We start from the raw sequence: 12,978 nt of genomic DNA, 5'->3' as shown, positions 1-12,978 counted from the left end.
TAAAAAGAAGATACATGAAAGCAGATGGCCCTGTGGTAGCTGAGCATGGAAGGAGACGCCTGAAGAAAGTGTGTTGTGGCAGGAGGGATGTGTTAGATGAGGGAGCAGAGACGAGCCAGGAATGTAAGGAGGCAGTATGCAGGGGGCACGCAATTTCCAGGAGTCTGGAAGCGTGGGAGGTGCTGTACTGCAGTGGCAAATATCATGGAGCAGGTGTGCAGGGGCAAATTGCCTGCCTGCCACCCCCTGGGCATCCTGGCAGCATGTGCTGGGAAAGAGCCAGGGCCGAGGTGTGAAGAGAAGCAAAAACAGGGAGAGGAGAAAGAAAAGGAAAGAAAAAGCCCCAAGAGGAATGTGGACAATATGACAAGACACGGGGGGGAGCCCACCTGTGAAGGTAACTGTTTATCTTGCCTGTGGTTATACTGCAAGAAGGTTTTGAACTGCTGCCTGGTATGACTGTCAATTATTTTAACTTGTATTTCTCACCTCAGTCCCCATGAAGTGCATTTGACAATAATTAATTTTGTGTGTGCAACTGAGAGTGTATCCTACTCCTGCAGAGGTGTCAGCTTAATGGGATATGGCTACAGGGGATAACAGGCTGTGCCACCCCATTAGGGAATTTGGGGGGTCACCTGTTCATTTAGACTAATATTTTAATTGTTGGAACATCAGGTTTTTCATAGCTGAATTTGGAACAGATTAACCTCTGTCTCTCTGAACTTGCATGCTGCCAAGCTCCTTAAACACCATTGATAATTTTATTTTCTACTTTCAGCATGTATTTAAGATCACTCTTTTTGTTTCATAGGTTAAAGAGGAAATATTCTAACTGGCTGAGATCCCAGTAAGCAATTACAAATATTTTATTATAGTTACGGGACTTGGAATTCAGGCATCAGAAAATCCATGTGTGGAAATCCCAAGTGTTGTAAGACAGGGGGGGTTTTGTATGAAGGGATTCCTTCTCATTTTACTAAAGTTAAACTCTTGATTTAAAAATAAAATAAAAAACTTGGACTTATAAATGAAACCTTTGCAATCAGCTTTTGACTATACCAGTTAGAGAAGGGTTAATTGAGCCTCTTAGTCTCCGTTGCATGTTAACACAGAAGGTCAGTGGTGGGAGAAGCCAGGTCCACACTGAAGGCTTTTCAAACAGCCCCCTAACTAGCCTAATGAATATGCTGGTGAGATGAACAGGTCATTTAACACTTTTCATGTAGCTATTGTCCATCCAACCTTAAATGTCAACTCTGTCACTCTGATAGGCTGGTTCTGCTTAAAAAGGTTTCCTGGCTTTGTTAGATTCCTAGGAGGGATTTCCCCCCATCCTTACTCCTAATTGCTGGCAGAACCCTACGGATGTATTTATATCAGCCTTTTCATTCGGGTCAAGTCTTCACTAGAGAATTTTGCCAGTGGGTACGCGTTGTGAAGAGATGCAACGCAGATAGAAGTGGAAGCGCCAAATGCAGTTATAATTATCCTGCTGGAACTGCAGCTCAGTGACCACAATGGAATGACTGGCTGAGGGCAGGATGGTTTGATACCTCTGATGATGTGCTGGGATTGCTGTGCCCATGCTGGGACTGTTTCACAGGGTTGCTGAGAGGGAGCTCAGCTGTCTGTGAACCATCCAAGTCCGCTGTGGTCCCAGCCTTGGGAAGGGCTGTGAGTGGGGCTGGTGGAGGGCGCCTGTGCTGGCACCTGCCTTGTAGCTAAACCCTCGTGACAGAGAGGATGTCCCTGATCTGGTGTTTCTGCCAGGGCTGTAAGCACATCTTTAGTGTGATGTTGGATGTCCAGGTTGCTTGAAGCAACATCTCATGGGAACCAAGTTGCATACCTGAGAGAGATTAATATTTATCACAAATGTTTTCCAGAACTTCCTCACCCTGTGAACTGCAAGCATGTTTCTTCTTGGGAGACTTCTATTTTTTTTGTGACCCATGGCATTCTGTAGCCTAGGAGGCCTCGGAAAATTACTTCTTATCTCAGGAGGACTGCAGACAGCTTTCCTGTGAGATTTCTTGAAGGCACCTCTACTCCTTGCCTTGAATAAGCTCCGCAGTGCCATGGTCAGGAGCACAACAGCATGGGTGCTTCTGATTTAATGCCACAGTCATGGGCTCAACATATTCCAAAGGTGGGCAAAGAGCAAATGGACTGATGCTGTATTGGTATCCAATTACAGCTATTTGCCCCTGCAGACTTTCTTGGCTTTCTGGTACTTGCATCGGCTGACAGATAAAAAAGGTGGAAATTCAGGTATCAGCATTGAAAAATGAAGGCTGATGGGGTGAAATAGCACATATCCAAGCACATCTGCCACAGACCAGAGGAGCTTATGTGGCTATTCCCAGTAATGCTGCCAAATCTGAGTCCAAAAAACCCCTCAGTAAGGGAACTGCTTTGACAATGCACTGTATATTTGAACTGCCCCTCCAAAATAGGAACCAGGTAAATTTTATTCCTTCTGGAAATTATGGTGTATGTTTGGGAAGCTTTTCAGCACAATGGCTCATTTTGGGGATATCACTGTATCGAAGGCCCAAGTAATTTTTCTGTGACTGGTGTACTTCCAATTCACTGAGATGCTTTACAATTTCAGTGTGTGAGTTCACACCAGCCTCTTCCTAGCTGCAAGCAGGCAGTGCTGCCCATGATGAAGATATCCAACACAACAAGCACAACATGTCCTGACCAATATCACACAAACCCAGTAAGGACATCATATCACTTCAACTCTTCGGCTGAAATCGTCCCAGGTACTGAGCAGTGTAAGCAGCAAAAGCTCGAGCAAAAGTTAATGTCAGGCTAACTTCGTAATCAAGACAATCTGGATTCATACTGGGACGGTATTGTGGACTGATCTTTGACACACAGTCGTTGTCCTCCATGATCCTTCCAAGGCATTCGTGGTCTCACCGGTGGGAATGAGATGGTGGAGGAACATTGTGAGAATGGCCAGATGAGCTGTGGAGCTGATGAGTAGTGATCAGTGTTCCACAACGCTCAGTTATGGCTCTGGTCCTTTTCAGCCCTTTATTTCTGAACCACTTAAGTATGCAGTGGGCCTTAATTTGCTGGCCCTCTGGCACAAGAGGAGAAGGACAGAGCCGTCAGAAGGCCAGTCCCACCAAGCTGTCACTTGTTCAGATGAGATGCAGCTGTTGGGTGAAGAATATGTGAACTTACTCTAGACTTCAGGCAATTACTTCAGGGAGCAGAAGAAGGCAATTTCATTTGTGGATTACTTTCCTGAATTTAAAGTATATTTATGTAGTCCATTGATTTGTTGGAGAAGTCCTCAGTGACTCCATATTTTTTCACAGCCACCTCCCTGTTCCATCATGTCCAGTGGAAGAGAAGATACTATTCCATCTTGGCAGGTAACAGCATGGGCTCAGCTGTTTGTATCTCTGCTGTTTCTTGGACAGCACCAACATCATGTCCATGGGCCAGAAGCCTTCAGTGTTTGGTGACTCTGCCTGGGACAGGTCTTTGCCATCCATCTTCTCAGCAACAAGCTACTGCAAGTATTGGGAGCTGTCTGCTTCCTATGGGACCGTGGCCAACATTTTAAGCCTCAGTCCTTATATTCAAGATACTGCCTGACCTGGGTCCCTGCTGTAGGATGTAGGGTATGGCTGACAGTTGCTTAAAAATGTGGCATGTGTTGTCAAAATAAATCCTGCCTGGTGGGCATCAGGTCAGGACTTTCTGAAGGGAAGGTACAGAACTATGTATTGAGCTCCCCTAGCATCAGTGCAAACATTGCTGCCTGCTGTGCCAAAAGCCAGGCATCCTAATGTTTCTTCTAGTTATGGTTTTCTTCTCATGCTTCCTATAGCTAAATATGTGGTAATATGTAATATTAAAAAAAAAACCCCAACCCTAAACCTCACAAAATTTACCAAACCCACACTTGGGAGTGTTCCTGCTCCTGGCTGTGTCCTTCTGCACACTCCTTTCTTTGCCTTGGCTCTGGTACTCACCTGACTCCTTGGTACACCGGTTCAGTCCACTAATCCAGCAGAAAACTAACCCAGCATAAAAGGAGGTAGAGTTTTGGGCTTTGTTTACTTTTTGTTGGGTTAGTGAGCTGCCTTGTCTCCAAGAGGGGCCAGGAGAGGACAGGTGTGCTGCATGAGGAAGGGGGACTGCAGGGCCTGGAAGAGGTTGCAGCAAAGGATTAGATTTGCTCTGCCAACTTTCTGGGTTGCTTTCTTGGTGCATGGCAGGAAAGGGCCCAGACTCAGGGGCCAGGTGCAATGTGTGGGGCTGAGGGCACTGCAGGAGAATTGCAGCAGTGGCAGTTCTGGAGGTGAGTAGAAGCTTTCCCTCTGGGGGTTATGTTCACCCATTTGCTACTCAGCCCTCCTCTGCTTTCTAAAGCATGCTGCGAGTGCTAGGATAAAACCTCCAACCCAGCTGTCTCTCAGCTACCAAAATATCTCCTTTGCCCCTTGGCCAGCTGTCAAAACTTTCCTGGCCTTCCTAGAACAAGTGTCTTAGGGAATGTTTCCCTTGGCTGATGAGAAATCGGGGGGATGCTCTGGAGATGACTACAGGACTGTGTGTTCGATGCCAACTGCCGCTCCGAAGCCAGCTCCCGAACAGCCTGTCCATCCCCTTAGTGATGGTCTCTGCTTGGTGTGCTCTGGAGGGTGACACTGTGGTTTGAGGAAGAAAGTGCTCCAGAATAAAAAATTGTGCAACTCAGGAGCCAAGAAAAAAAAGCCTTAATTATTCAACTAGTTTGGAACACTTGAAAGTATCCCTAAAAATAGGTGAGAGGGATGTTTGTCAGCTACAAAGAGATTATCCTGCAGTAGTATTGCTTGTCTTATTTTATGATGATGCTACAGAATACAGTCCCTCAGGTAACCTCATTAATGTTTATGAATGAACCCCTTGTTTTATACTTTTGTGTTTAGAAGGTAGAAATAGGGCAAGAGGCTAGTAAGACTGATTTTATCATATATGCTTTGAAAAGCTCAGGGACACAGCTGTAAGGTCTCTATAAGCATATGGATAACAATTGGATTTGGGTGCTTGCTAGACTGCCTGAGATGTACCCTAAGGGAGAAATCCAGGCAGGACTTTGGCTAAAATCCTGGGTGAAATTCTGCATGCTTCCCAGTGGATCTGTCAGCAGGAGGTTGGCACTCTTCTGTGTCTCATCAGTCGTTTTGTTTTGATCTCTTCTAGCAAAGGCAACCTGGGACCATATGTTGTTATAGCCATAAGCGTTTCCACAGGGCAGTATCTGGTAAACTCTGCTGCCTGACAGCGGCTCAGCCCAGGGTGGAGGCTTCTTTTCACTATCTGTTCCTTAAAGAGGGCAACTGTTTCTTCTGGCTATCATGGTAGGATGGCAGTTACGACCAGCCCATAACAGTGTGGGGTGGTTTCTGAGTCTTACCGCTCCATCCTTAAAAATAACAGCTCTTTTTTCCAAGCCAACCAGCAATTGTGGTCAGCCACGAATACCAGTTTAACCATTTGGCAGCTGCCCTATAGGAAACAGCTCTTTCCAGAGAGCCAAAGGAGCCTGTGGCCCTAGAGCCACACTGGTCTGGTTTCAGTCAGCAGGGCACACTTACAGATTTCCTTGTACGCAACCAGCCTTTTAATAACAAGCAAATCCTGGAAAACCTAATACCAAACAAATTGTAGAAGTGTGTTAGAACTAGTTATTTCTTGATGAACGAGTGAGTAAAACTCTGTTCCTTCCCCCACAAACACTCAGTTTCTTGCTCTGTAGTTCCTTCTCCACCCGTCGTGTGTTGGGACTGTCAGCAGAGTTTATTTTGGGCTCGGTTCCACTACGCGCAGTAGTAGCCGGCTCCGCAAACAGTGCGCTGCAACTGGAACCGCCCCTTACGGCTTTAGGGCAGAAAGCAGCAATAACGGGCTATTGTCGGCCGGGGGATCCCGCCCGGCCCCCCGGGATGCTGCCGGGGCTGCCCCTCGCCCCCGTGGCTCGGCGGGCGGTGCCGGAGCCCCGCGGTCCCCGCTCGGTGCCGGGGGTCCCCCGGGGGTCCCGCGACCCCCGCGCGCCAACTTTCCCCTCGCCCCCGCCTCCCCCCCGCGCCCCGGCGCGCGCTCGCCGCGCTCCCCGGTCCCCCCGGCGGGCGCTCTTTTTGAATGAATGACCTCACCCGCGCCGGCCAACCGCCGCGCGGCCGCGCTTAATATTCATGAGGCGCCGCGCCAATGAGCGGGCGAGGAGGTTGTTTTAAACGGCAGAGCCCCGCAGCCAATCAGGCCGCTCTCGTAGGCAGCCAACGCGAGGCTGAGCCGCGCCGAGCCCCGCGTCGTGCCCTGCGCTCCGCTCCTGTCCACACTACCGCGAACAATACAGGTACGTGCAGCCCCGCCGCAACTTTTCGGGGGGCGGCTGCCCCCTGCCCGCCCCGCCCTGCTCCCGCGCCTTCGCCCCTCTGTCCTGCCTGCCCTAGCGTGCTTTTTTTTTTTCTCCTTTTTTTTTTTTTTTTTTTGTAATCTTGCGTTCCGTTTCTTCCTTTCTCCGAGTTTTTAATTTTTTTTTTTAAATTAGAAAAAAATCGGGAAATTCACCCAAAACTTTGTTTCCCTCCTCTCGCGGGGATCGGTGGTGCTGGGGCAGATGCTGCGCGCAGCTGGCGGGGCGGTGGGCAGCGGGCGAGGCGCAGCATTTGCCCCCCGTCCTCCTGCCCTGCCCCGCCGGGAGCTCCCCCCGCCGCCGAAGGGCCACCTGCCCCCGGTGCAGCCCCGCAGCTCCGCGCTGGGCTCCCGTGCCGCTGAGAGTAATATGGCTGGTGCAGCAACTACACCGGGACTAACTCCTCTTCTCCCCCGCATGGGCAGGGATTTTTCTCTGCCGCCTCCTAATGTCGCACGGCAAAACGCGCGGCGCCTTCGGCTTTTATGTGCCCCCTTCCCTGAGTGGGCTCGGTGGGGCTGGCGGCGGTGGGAAAGTTGTCGGCCGTGCGCAGTGCCGTGCCCGCTGTTTATTCTGCATTAATATGGCTGTCGCTTTAGCATCTGACAGGGATAAACCCTGCGCGCTGCGCCCGGCGGTCCCGGCCAAGCAGTTTTTTTCTCGCCGCCGCCGCCTCCAAACTCCCCCGATCCCTTCGCTTCTGCCTCCGCTGCTCTTCCCCTGCCCGGGAAGGTGTCTCTGGTGGGGCTGCGCCCGCGGCGGGGCCCCGCATCGCCTTTTCCCCGCGCCGCGCTGCCCGTGCTGTGGGCATTAATATGGCTGGCGCTGGAGAGCCCCGGCGAAGGGAAGAAAGACGTGTGAGCGGCACAGGGATGGGGAGGGGGGTCGCGGCGAGGAAAATCTCCTTCCCGGCGCCCCGCCGGGGGCTCAAACCTTTCGCTTTCGCCCCGGCTCCTCTCCCCCCACCTTCCCGTGCCCTCGGACGGGCGCCGGGGGGCCGCCCCGGGGCTCCCCGCACTCTTTTTCTGGCAGCGCGGAGGAGCGTAGCGGCGGCGGTAATGGCTGCACGGGAGCCTTTGTTAGAGAGCGCTGCGCTAGGCAGGGGCCGGGGGGGGGGCTCCCGCCCGCGCCCCGGCCCCGCCGCCCCCGCCGCCCGCCGGGGGGCCAGCGGGGAGCCCCTTCGCGGCGGGGGCGGCGTTTTGGCGGGGCCGGCGGCCGGGGGCGGCGGGCGTGGGGGGCCGAGCGCGGCGGAGAGGGAGCGCGGCTTTGTTCGGCGGCGCGGCGGCGGCGGCGCCGGGAGAAGCCATCTTAGCGAGCGGGGCCGGCCCTGGGCGCGGAGCGCGGTCGCCGCCGCTCCCGTTGCCGCTCGCCCCGGCCGCCCGGGGCCGGCCCGGCGCCCCGCGCCCCCGGCCGCCGCCCGGCCCCCCGGCGCCCCCCGCCCGCCGCCCCGCCGCATTTCAGGGGCACTTTCTTTCATCAGGAGGCGTTTCACAAAATGGAAGATGAATTATTGGCGTCTGGCGGAGCCGCCGCTGCCCCCGCCGGCCCCGGCCCCGCCGCAGGTGCCCGCGCCGCGGAGAGCGGCCGCCGCCGTGACCTTGGGGGGGCGCAGGTGCGGGAGGGGCGCGCAGCGGGGCCGGGCTGGGCCGGACCGGCCGCCGCGGGCCGCTCGCCCCCAACTTCGGAGCGGGGCCGGCTCCGCGCCCCGGCCCCTGGTACCGCGGGTTTTTCGCCCCCGCGGAGGCAGCGGCGTCCCGGCAGCGGCCGGGCCGGGCAGGGCGGCTCACGGCCACTTCTGCTGCACCTGGCGCGTTAATGGGCGCAATTAAATATTAACGTTGTGCTAATAAAAATTAAATTTTCAGGCGAGTGAGACTCTGTAAATAGAAAATACTGTTGTGGGCTTATGTGTTTTGATTTTTTTTTTTTAATTAAGCGGGGAAAATTTAATGCAGAAGCAGGAAAAGAAATAGAGCCCAAAAGTTAGCACCATCCTTTCGGTGACTTGCTGATTGCATCTTTGCACTGACCACTATGCCTCAAACATGTGTCACTTGGTGGAGCAAGAGCAAGCACAACTCACCTCGTAGGGCTCCACGGGTCCTATTGTGGTTAAAGTCAGCCTTTATTTGTGCCCTTTTTATGTATAAAAGGTTATTGCAGTTTTTTGAGGCAACTAATTTGTCTTGCCTTCTTACCTGGGCAGCAGCTGCTAACATGTGAGCTCCAGCTCCTGAAGGGATAAGTCACTGCCTGGCAGTCTGCATGCCACTCCAGCTCCATTGTGGTAGCCAACTAAAATAGATATTTTATATTAGTTCATATATAATTCTTAATAGACAGAAGTATGTATATTTAATAGGCTGTCTCCAGTCTTTGGACATGATGTAAACATATATTAATGTAACACTTAAATCCAGTGACTGGTTTCTCTTGGCTTGTCTGCAACCCAAGTATCAAGGGAGAATAATTTAAGTCTCTATTGGGGATGGTAAGAGCTGTCGAGGGAAAGAACGGGATGTGTTACTGATGGGACATCTCGTCAGAAGATGGTGAGGTGTGTATATAAATATATGCACACCATATATGTGTACATCCATAGGTGTATGCATTCATCTATATCATTCACTCGTTATTTTTTCCCCCTTCGCTACAGAGGCAACATGGCTAAAGGTGATCCGAAGAAGCCCAAGGGCAAGATGTCTGCCTATGCCTTCTTTGTGCAGACGTGCCGTGAGGAACATAAGAAAAAGAACCCAGAGGTTCCAGTCAACTTTGCAGAGTTTTCCAAGAAGTGCTCAGAGAGGTGGAAGGTACCTTAATTTGTGACTTCCTGAAGGGATAACTTCTTATAGTATCTGCTAGGATGGTGTGTCTGTGTGTGTGTGTCTGAACATGAGGGAACCAGTGCTGTTTTGGGGTGTGTGCTGTTCTTGGCAAGCTGTCCTAGCCATTGGTGAGGTGCTGCTGAAGCCTGTAGCAATACTGAATGTTTTAGCCTTGCATATCTGCCCATTTAGGTGCTTCCACTATAGTCTGGCCTTTTTTACTGTTCCCAAGCAATGCCCCTCAGTAGCTACTTTCTTCCAGGTGTGTGTCCTGGGGAGGACTCTGGCTGTGCTTGTCTCATTGCTGTTGTTTCCCTGTTGCTGAGTACGCCAGTGCTGGCTGTGATTTCCCGTACAGGACCTTCGTCCCCAAGGTGGTCCAGTTAGAAAACAAACAAAAACTGAAACTCCCATATCAAGTTGATGTGTTGGCTTGTTTACATAAAGTTTGCCAGCTATTGAACAGTTGGGTAATCACAAGTTTGGTGTCTCATGTTTTGATTTTTTAGACCATGTCAAGCAAGGAAAAGGCTAAATTTGATGAAATGGCAAAGGCTGATAAGGTACGATATGATAGAGAAATGAAGGACTATGGACCAGCTAAGGGTGGCAAGAAGAAGAAGGACCCCAATGCCCCAAAACGACCACCGTAAGTGACTTCGAGGCATTAAATGCACAAGTGTTTTGGTTCATATTCATACCCTGTATGTAACAGGGGTTTCCAGGAATGAGGTAGATGGGGGACACAGTGTTCATATAGCAGGATTGGTAGTGATACTGTCTTGTAAACCTCCTAGGCAGCTTGCACTGACATGAATTGTCAATACTTGGTACCCTTAAACTCGTAGTGTTGGAAGACACGGAAGTGACTGAGTCACAGTGAGACTTGTGTGTCTAAGATGAAATTGGGTGAGGGGATAGAGAGCACTTAATTTAAAAAGCATTGAGTGAAGGCTGCAGGTCTGGGCCTCAGTAAAATCAAAACACATTTAAATTTGTGCTTGATTTTAGAAGTTAAAAAAATAGTTTCTACTCTGCGTGCTCATGCATGTGGGAATATTGTGGGTGAGGAATGGAGGAAGGGGTGCTCCTTGGGTGTGCTGCTGCAAACGCTGACTGTCCTCTGGTCTTTCTCCCCAAGGTCTGGCTTCTTCCTGTTCTGTTCAGAGTTTCGCCCCAAGATCAAGTCCACAAACCCTGGCATATCCATTGGGGATGTAGCGAAGAAACTGGGTGAAATGTGGAACAACCTCAGTGATGGTGAAAAGCAGCCTTACAATAATAAGGCAGCTAAACTGAAGGAGAAGTACGAGAAGGTAAGGAGAGTTGTTGCTTGTGCCTCCTCTGTACCAGCTCTTGCGTTGATGTATTTTTGTAACATAGGCCCAGCTCAGGTGGCCCCAGCATAGTTACAGCCGAGCTTTGCACAGGTTGGGGCAGAGCAGGATAGAGATCCACAGGCAGATTCCAGTGAGGAGGGAGAGCTTTCCCCAGTGATGTGCAGCAAGGCTGCTGGTGTTGCTTCACAAAGGGTTTGCTGTGCTGTTACAGGAGCTTTGTCCCATTATCAGGAAACTTTGAGAGGCTGGGTTCTCTTCTCCTCCTCAGAGAAATAGCCATGAATGCAGGGTTCAAGGCCTCCATGATCACGCTCAGGTGTCTGCATACCTGTGTTCTCCTGTGCTGGCTGTGTCTCCTTGGGGGGTGCAGCCAGGCAAGGCCAGTCCCTTTACCTTGATGCCCGCTGCTGTACAAATGCTGTGTGTGTTTGCTGCTTAGAGCAAATTAAGACATCCCCTTGACTTTGCAGGATGTTGCAGACTACAAGTCTAAAGGAAAGTTTGATGGCGCAAAGGGAGCAGCAACCAAAGCTGCTCGGAAAAAGGTAGAGGAAGAAGACGAAGAGGAGGAGGAGGATGAAGAAGAGGAGGATGAAGATGATGATGATGAATAAAACTGTACAATACTTGTCTCCATGTGAATACCATAGAGTAGGGGAAACACCATAAATGAAGCACCTCTTATTTGAGATGGTGTCTCTTGCCCTTATTAGGCTTAATTAAAAAAAATTGGATTCCGATCGCGTTGTAGTTTCTAAAAGTGCTCTAGAAATTGTAACTGGTTTACATGAAGTGGCCATGGGTGTAGTGAGCACCCTGAAACTGTATCAAAGTTGTACATATTTCCAAACATTTTTAAAATGAAAAGGCGCTCTAGTGTTCTCCTAACTCTGTGCACTTTGCTGTTGGTGTAACAAAGCATTTAAAAATGTTTCAAGCATTTTTTTAATTTGTAAGGTGGTGTTACTATATGGTTATTGGCTAGAAAATCCTGGGTTATAAACTGTACATATCTATAGTTTGTAAAAACTAGACAGATTCTTGTGGTACATGCTTAGAGTTATGATGCCTTAGAGGAGCAGTGATTACTTGGAAAGGCTGTACGTTCCCCGGGGTGCCATGGCCCAAAGCATGCACTGTGAGGGTAGATCTATTTACACTACAGTGGGCGTCCATTTAGCTTAAAGTTGTCTTTCTGTATATAGTGAAATAGCATTCTGCTGCCATTCTTAGTTGTGGAAGGGGGTTCAGCTGGCATGAGAAGTGTATGGATTTTTTTAGTTAAGTGCGGTAGTTTTTAAACTGAAACTGTAGACATCTCTTCATCGTCAACTAAGTGAAGAGCCAGTGCAGCAACTGAAGTTCAAAAACACTCTGTACTTAAACGAATTTGCAACGTTCTGTTTTTTTTGTATGTTTAGAATGCTGAAATGTTTTTGAAGCAAAATAAACAGTATTACATTTTTAAAACTGTTCTTGACAACACTCTAAATTTCTGGTTTAAGAGGATCTTAACAACAGCAAGAGGTTCATTTTGAAGTCTGTGGCATCCCTCAGGGCTGGTGACTTAGGAAACATTCTGACTCAAGGATTAAAAAAAAAAAAAATTAAAAAATGGTGGCCAGCCAAAACTGGCTGAATTGAAAGAGATGGCTACTCCAGCTAATATGCAATCGTAACTGTTTATGGCTGAGTGGCATAAGATGCTATGCAAGTTTGAACTTTATTACTTGAACTTGGGAGCCTAAATGAACATTCATGACGTAATTGTTTGTTTGTGTGTGTATATAGCAGCATTCAGAGATGCAGAGAAAGGTAGGTGGCTAGGAATGAGGCTGACACCATGGAATAAGTATAAAAGCATAGTTTGGATTTTTTTCAGTTGTGTTGGGTGAATTTATAGCCCAAATGCATTGCTGTACATATTAAAATGTGCCTTTTTTGTCCTGTGTTAAACTGTTTGAGACTTGTGGTTTTTTCTAGCCTCTTGTTTCATGGCAGGAGCCAGGCGCCTAAGTCTAACTCTCTGCTGAAGTAGGAGCGTGGCGCAGGTACTTGGTCTGTGTCCTTTCTCCAATGACACAAGTTTCAGTAGGAATTGGGGGCTGTGAGGTGGGGTGGGGGGAGCGACAGGTCTCTTTCCCCTCTGGTCACCAGCTGGCTGTGTCAAAGTCTTGCCTTCTTTCCAAATCCAGGCTGGGGATGTTTTGTGGCACTTGAAAGAGAAAGGTAATACCTGGTCTCTAACTGGTGGCTAACACCTTGTTTTTTCTTAGCATGGAAACAGCATTAACTGGGAAAACTATAGCACTCCCTTGCTATCCCTGAATTCCTTCCTTATGCTGGCTCTAGCAGTTGATGTTTGCTTGGAGAG

General features: G+C 49.7%; 1 protein-coding gene across 1 annotated transcript; it reads left to right on the top strand.

Moving 5' to 3' along the window:
* The first annotated feature begins 6,260 nt into the window (after nt 1-6,260).
* HMGB3 (high mobility group box 3) lies at nt 6,261-12,560 on the top strand. Its single transcript, XM_032124171.1, has 5 exons — nt 6,261-6,376; nt 9,093-9,249; nt 9,774-9,913; nt 10,406-10,580; nt 11,075-12,560. The coding sequence occupies exons 2-5, from the start codon at nt 9,100-9,102 to the stop codon at nt 11,216-11,218; spliced, it is 609 nt and encodes a 202-aa protein (XP_031980062.1). The 5' UTR covers nt 6,261-6,376; nt 9,093-9,099; the 3' UTR covers nt 11,219-12,560.
* Nucleotides 12,561-12,978: the final 418 nt, after the last annotated feature.

This window comes from Corvus moneduloides, chromosome 14 (assembly GCF_009650955.1).
Source record: "Corvus moneduloides isolate bCorMon1 chromosome 14, bCorMon1.pri, whole genome shotgun sequence".
NCBI lineage: Eukaryota > Metazoa > Chordata > Aves > Passeriformes > Corvidae > Corvus > Corvus moneduloides.
This window is presented reverse-complemented; position numbering and strand designations above follow the sequence as displayed.

Bases quoted from the DNA above. Each gene is read 5' to 3' on its own strand.
- HMGB3 (XM_032124171.1), top strand. From the start codon at position 9,100: ATGGCTAAAGGTGATCCGAAGAAGCCCAAGGGCAAGATGTCTGCCTAT. The intron at 9,250-9,773 runs GTACCTTAATTT...TTGATTTTTTAG, and splicing joins AGTGCTCAGAGAGGTGGAAG to ACCATGTCAAGCAAGGAAAA. The intron at 9,914-10,405 runs GTAAGTGACTTC...TTTCTCCCCAAG, and splicing joins AATGCCCCAAAACGACCACC to GTCTGGCTTCTTCCTGTTCT.